The sequence below is a fragment of the Magnolia sinica genome, chromosome 12, assembly GCF_029962835.1.
Source record: "Magnolia sinica isolate HGM2019 chromosome 12, MsV1, whole genome shotgun sequence".
Taxonomy (NCBI): Eukaryota; Viridiplantae; Streptophyta; class Magnoliopsida; order Magnoliales; family Magnoliaceae; genus Magnolia; species Magnolia sinica.
The window spans coordinates 62,127,932-62,134,362 of record NC_080584.1 but is presented as its reverse complement, the minus strand read 5'-3'; the positions used below and the strand labels follow the sequence as shown (position 1 = coordinate 62,134,362).

The 6,431-nt window shown below is 38.1% G+C and overlaps 1 protein-coding gene across 1 annotated transcript; it reads right to left on the bottom strand.

Moving 5' to 3' along the window:
* Nucleotides 1-3,222: 3,222 nt before the first annotated feature.
* On the bottom strand, nucleotides 3,223-4,879 carry LOC131220132 (uncharacterized). Its single transcript, XM_058215103.1, has 7 exons — nucleotides 4,729-4,879; nucleotides 4,418-4,656; nucleotides 4,105-4,314; nucleotides 3,930-4,022; nucleotides 3,741-3,848; nucleotides 3,403-3,657; nucleotides 3,223-3,291 (listed from the first exon to the last, which is right to left on the bottom strand). Exons 1-7 carry the CDS (start codon nucleotides 4,862-4,864, stop codon nucleotides 3,223-3,225), a joined length of 1,110 nt encoding a protein of 369 aa, XP_058071086.1. The 5' UTR covers nucleotides 4,865-4,879.
* Nucleotides 4,880-6,431: the final 1,552 nt, after the last annotated feature.

Genomic DNA, 6,431 nt, shown 5'->3' with positions numbered 1-6,431 from the left:
TATCATTATTTTTGTCAGGTTCATGAAGACATTCAAGGCTTATGTTCGTAACAAGACACAACCTGAGGGTTACATTGCAGAACAATACCAACGCCATTTTATATGTGTACATGTAGCCAGATACGATATATATCGGTAAGAAATGCCAGTTGCTTGGTTGGGGCTTACGTGGTGTTGTTGCTCGTGGTCAAGTACATGAAGTTAGTCCAAATGTAGTTGTCCATTGTGAGCCATTAGCAGAGGGAGCTTTTGTTGTTATCCTGACTGAGATTACACACCCTGATGCTCCTTTATGGAAAGAAGATGGATTGACATCTACACTTGGAGAGGCCGGTCCGAGATCACTTGTGCAATGGGGGAAGCAATCAATGAGATTCCAATAATTTGAACAAATATAGTACTATATAATTGAACATATAGTAATTTGGCTTAAGTGGGTTTTGGTTGGGGCTTACATGATGCTTTTTTTTTTTTGCTTAAGTAGTTACTTTATATGATGTTTGGCTTAAGTAGTTACTCTATATGATGTTTGGCGTGTTTTTTTTTTGGTACTCTATAGTTCATCGATATTTATAGTCTACGTGAATTTTGCACTATATATTTGAATATATTTATAGTCTTAGGCTCCATTTGGTCATCACATTGGTGTTTATGAATGTAAATTTATCTCAAACCAAATGGAGCTTAAGCCCTTTTTTAACTCCGCCAATGCAACTCCTTGCATTGCCGGTCCCAAGCCCAGGTAAAGGAGGAGGGAGAAGGGCTTCAAGGTGAGTTTTATCATTATTTTTTTTTTCCATTTTTTGAAGCTGTTATAATTTTTGAGTTTATTTTTGCTTGCAGGCTGGCAGATTTGCTCGCATATGTTGGCATATGGCCTTACAATTCTCAGAGGTACGCATGGAACTTAACAAGATCATTGGCCTATAAGTTCATTCATGTTGTATCTGATGATTTTACATTCAGTGGATTATGATGTCAATAGGATCACCTGGTGATGAGAAAATCTGTTGATCTCATTTGCTCACAGATCTACAGTGCATGGGTTGGAGAATGTGTAGCATAGGAGAATGGAAAGTAGAGTGATCTTGCTTCCTTCTGGACCCTCCATGTGGTTGGCAGGAATGATTTTTGGGTATGGTCTTGGATTTGTGATCATCATGGTCGGGACTACCATTGGTATGACATTGCCATATTTAATTGGGTTACTTTTTAGTGACCATATTCATGTGAGGCCTCTCTGCTTTTCAACTGCAACATTAATCTAGTTTGAACAGTGATTGTCATTTGTTACTGATTTCCTCTCTTATTTTCTTCCTGTTGCAATTGCATTTCCAGAGATGGTTGAATAGATGGCCTTAGAAAGCGAATGTAATTAGGCTGGCTGGAGAAGGAAGCTGGTTCCATCAGTTTCAAGTGGTGGCACTCTTCCGAGTGTCACCATTTCCCTACACAATTTTCAACTATGCCATAGTGGTAACAAACATGAAATTTGGACCGTACATGTGTGGGTCAATTGTCGGAATGGTGCCGGAAGCTTTTCTCTACATCTACAGGTCAGTAGTCTCTGAATTTCAAATGATGATATTAGCTGCTTTTCTGATTCAGTGGCAAATTAAAATAGACACGCTCTGGAATTTTTCACAGATAGGCAAAGGTCCATGTGACTAGGAAACCCCACTTTTTATTTTTATTGTTTATTTAAGACTGAATCTTAGTATAATTTATTTCCTCACTACTACTAATGTCAATATTGTATTTTGTATTTATATCCAAAGATCTGTTATGAAAACAATAAAAAGAAAACTTTTACTTTTCTATGACTGTATGATTTTTCAAGTTTGTTACAAACCCCTTCTTCTAAAAACCACTGGTTTTATTTTAATGACGACAAGGAAAGTGCAGCATATGAACTGTTGCAATGTGATTCAAGCAGAGGAAAAAAGGAAATAAAAGTTCTGTTTATGGAGACACTCTGTTTTTGAAAATTCTGTTTGGTCATTTTAATGATTTTGAGAAATTGAAACCCATGTAAATAGAATAAATATGAAATCTAATTGCAAGGACAATGGAGAACTCCCTAACTAAAATTTCTTATTTTAGGCATATATCACTACAAGAAATTTCACTTTTACTTACGAAAAATTTCGTAAGTAAATGATATTATTTCGTAGGCAAAGAATTTTACCTACAAAATATTTCGTCGGTAAATTCGTTGGTAAAAAGCCGTGGCTAAAGACTTTTATCGACGAAAAAATGTCATCGTCGGCAATTGTAAGACTTTTACCAACGAAATTAAAAACTTTGTTAAGAGCTTTACCTACGAAGGGTTAAGACTTTTACCTACGAACGTTTTCGTAGCTAAAAACTTTGTTAAAACTTTTACCTAAAAACTTTGTTAAAACTTTCACCTATGAATTTTTTCATAGGTACAAACGATGTTAGGACTTTTACCTACGAGCATTTTCGTAGCTACAAACTTTATTCAAACTTTTAGCTACGACATGTTTCGTAGGTACAAACTGTATTAAGACCTTTACCTACGAATGTTTCTGTAGCTATAAACTTAGTTAAAACTTTTACCTACGAATTTATTCGTAGGTACAAACGGTGTTAAGACTTTTATACCTACGAACGTTTTCGTAGCTACAAACTTTGTTAAAGCTTTTACCTATGACATGTTTCGTAGGTACAAACTGTATTAAAACTTTTACCTACGAACGTTTTCATAGCCAATAACTGTGTTAATACTTTTACCTACAAAATTTTGCGTAGGTACAAACGGTGTTAAGACTTTTACCTACGAAAGGTTTCGTAGGTACAAACTGTGCTAAGACTTTTTACCTACGAAATTTGACGTAGGTAAAACTGTTGATGAAACTTTTACCTACGAAATGATTCGTAGGTAATAAAATGTGAATGAACCTTTTACCTGCGAAAAAATTTGTAGGTAAAAATGTCGATGAAACTTTTACCTACGAAAATTTTCGTAGGTAAAAGTCTCTTTTTTTTTTTCTTTTTTTCTTGTTATACACCTGGTACAATATATTTCATTATATTCATATTTCCATTTTTCCAAATAAACACAAACTACATCCATCCAAACACAAACCACATCCATACGTACATAAATAGTCTTATCTACATTACATTCATCCACGCACAAATACATATAAGTTTAACATTCGTCTATAAAATAAATCATAAATAAAATACGATAAATCACAAAGATGAAGGCGGAGGTGGTAGGGCATTGATGGGTAAGCGTGCAGCGAGAACCTGTAATATCTCCTGCATCCGTCGCTCATGCTCCACCCGCATATCCTCCATCCTCCTCTCTTGCTCCTCCCTCTGCCTCTCCTGCTCCTCCTTCTGCCTCTCATGCTCCTCCCTCTGCCTCGCCAATTGGTCTTTGATCTCGTCGACGGCGCCCCGTAGATGTTGAACCTCTTTCTCTGCGATATCAGCTCGGCGTAGGGCCCTCTCACCAGCAAGGGATCGACTGGAGTTAGCTCTAACGGGTGTCATGAGCTTGACATCATGGCCAATTCCACACACATATCCAGAACGTGTGCCAAGCACCTCGCTCAGGATCTCTGGCTCACTCCGCTGAGTACCATCGGGAGTGGGCTGACTGCGTATGGCGTCCATCGCCGCCTGTGATGAAAACATGAATTTTCATAACAAATAATATTATTATAATTCAATGCAATTAAATTTTACAATGTAACAATTTTTACCCAATTCTCGCTGGTTGTAGGATGTACCCAAGATCCCGTCGCCTGCCGACAATGAGTCTCTCTATAGAAGTCTACTGGTCCGGGCTCCTGTCCAGTGACGGAATCTCGCTGCACAATCAAAATGACAATAGAGCTAATATAAATGCATGGAAAAATATATCAACTTAATAATAACCAGTAACTTCTTACCATGTCGCGACGAAGTTGTACAAATGACTTTGAACCAGCTATGTGGTTCACTTCCAACTTTCCCCTGTTCGCAGAATTTATTTTGCTCCTCTTCTGAACACATTATTCATAATATATTATTATTAATTGTGAATTTAATTGTTACCTTAAGATATCGTAAATATGTAAATATTACCTGAAAAGACTCAGACGAAAATCTCTCACAGAGTATCCGCCAATCGTCAATGGTCACGTGCGGCGGTGCGGTCAATACGGCCTCCTCGAGGCTCCTGCACCGCTTGTACCGCTGGTGTAAATCACTGCGGTACTCCTTAAACCGCTCCTTGATCATGTCGTCGACGGCATGAGAAATGTACGGAACACTCAAATCCAAGACAAATTTATCCTGTAATTTTGTAAATAATGGATTAAGGTAATAAACTTATTAAGAAAATAACTTAACCATAAATGAAATTTTACAAAATAAAATTTAATTTACTAAATTTTACCGTAAGGCGCTGACGGATGTGCTGCCGCACATCATCTGTCACGTCTACCCAACGGGGGGTGGTGGTAGGGATCAGAGATCGACATAAGACACCGACCTCCGATGTAAACAACCTGGCATTGTCCCCAACAGGTCTAAGGCAGTCCTGTGGGAACTCTACTGTCACCCTACCCTCACGCGTAAGTCTCTGTAAAACTAACCCACGCGTGGGTCCACGTCCTCGTCGGCTGGTCGACGATGCTGTCACAAAAGAAATATGTAAGTCTATTGTATCAACAGAAGTCTTTAAAAGAAATATTTGTCTAGATTTACATGCAGTGCTCGGTGTATGAACGATTGAGGGATCAGACGCCTGTGATGCAACATGTGATAGCGATATTGTCTCCGCCGCATCACGGGTGGAAGGGGTAGATCCAGTATCCGAACGACGTCTCCCACCTGGTGCCATCACTGGATATGTGCGATGTACAAACTTGTAAATTTATACAATGTCAGTACAAGTGGAATATACTAAAACATTATACAAGTAGTGTTGATGGTAGAATGCATTTGTGCTTATGCTTAGAGAGATGATTAAAATATGATTAGATCATTACACTATAATGCACGCAAAATATAATAAAACTGTAAATATTAATCTATAACCTTTGAAAATTCCATTACACATTGTCATTCTATATTAAATACACATATTTCGTTGTAATACGAAACAACTCTGAGGTAAACTATCTAAAGTACTCCCTGCGTAAGCTATCATATACTTCAGAAGCATATGTCATTTTGTGCGAAGTACTCGACATTGTTACAGCTAACATGTTAGTCACAATAGGAGAAATTTGGTCTCTTGAGACTCTATTCAGATGTGCAAGTGACATAATTGCATCTTCCATACGAAGTTTTTCACGGTTATAATCCTTTGTCAGCTCCGAAATTTCTCTGAGATTGTTTAATTTGTCATCTGAGTCAGCGTCGATATATTCCTCCCTACGCTCATCGACCAGACTGGGTATCTCTTTGGCCCTACCAAAAGAAGATAGGGCCGAAAAGTCCATCCGCAACAGTTGATGAAGTATGTTGCGTGCTTCCGCTACGCTCCGGTTTGAGGAGGACATGATCAGAAATTGACTCAACTGCAAATGTGGATTATAAACAAGTCAATTAAAGGAATAAATCATGACTTGTTATTTTCACGTATACATGTAATACACAAATTATTCGAATTGAAAAATGACATGTAAATTATGTGTACATTTAATAATCACCGTCTGTATCACTATCGCTTAGGATTATTTCTTCATCACCATCACTATCGCTGATCAGTATTTTCTCTTCATCATCTGCAACGTCGTCATTAATGAAACCGCTATCATCTCTAACAATGTCATGTATTATTGAGGCATCAACATGATCAGGTGGCACATCATCTCTGTCCAATTGCACCACATCAATATCAACATTTGAATCAGTCCCTATATCCCTAGATGGCATGTCTTCTTGATATGCTTGTTCAACCCTAGACGTTTCATTTCCCCCATCCTCGCTATCTTCAACTTCTGGTACGGGAACGTCAAATACATCCTGGGCTTTATTTTCTGTACCACGTGCCAAGAGCCGCCTAACTTGGTGTCAGCGAGGTAAAATACTTGTTCAGCTTGGCTGGCGAGGACAAATGGGTCATCCTTAAACCACTTCCGAGATAAATTTACGCTCGTAAAGTAGTTGTCAGTCTGTATTCCCAACTTCTTATTTTCAATGTCCCACCAATCACATTTAAATAAGTACACCCGCTTTCTCATACAATAACTCAGCTCAATAATATCTGTAAAACACCATAAAAGTCAATTTTTACCTCCTCATGCGTTCCCTTCACAACCACCTCACTATTTTATGTGGTCCTATACTTCTCACGTTCTTTAGTGTAGAACTGAATCTCGTTTACAATACAACCTGTATATCTAGATACACATCTATCAGGGCCACACGCCAGTGAGTAAAGTGCATCAGACGCATCTGCA

What these genes read in the sequence shown, in the direction of transcription:
- LOC131220132 (XM_058215103.1), bottom strand. Translation starts at nt 4,864, where the DNA reads ATGGCACCAGGTGGGAGACGTCGTTCGGATACTGGATCTACCCCTTCC. An exon ending in TCATACACCGAGCACTGCAT is followed by an intron (nt 4,657 to 4,728) that starts GTAAATCTAGAC and finishes CTTTTGTGACAG; the next exon opens with CATCGTCGACCAGCCGACGA. An exon ending in TACAACTTCGTCGCGACATG is followed by an intron (nt 3,849 to 3,929) that starts GTAAGAAGTTAC and finishes TTGATTGTGCAG; the next exon opens with CGAGATTCCGTCACTGGACA.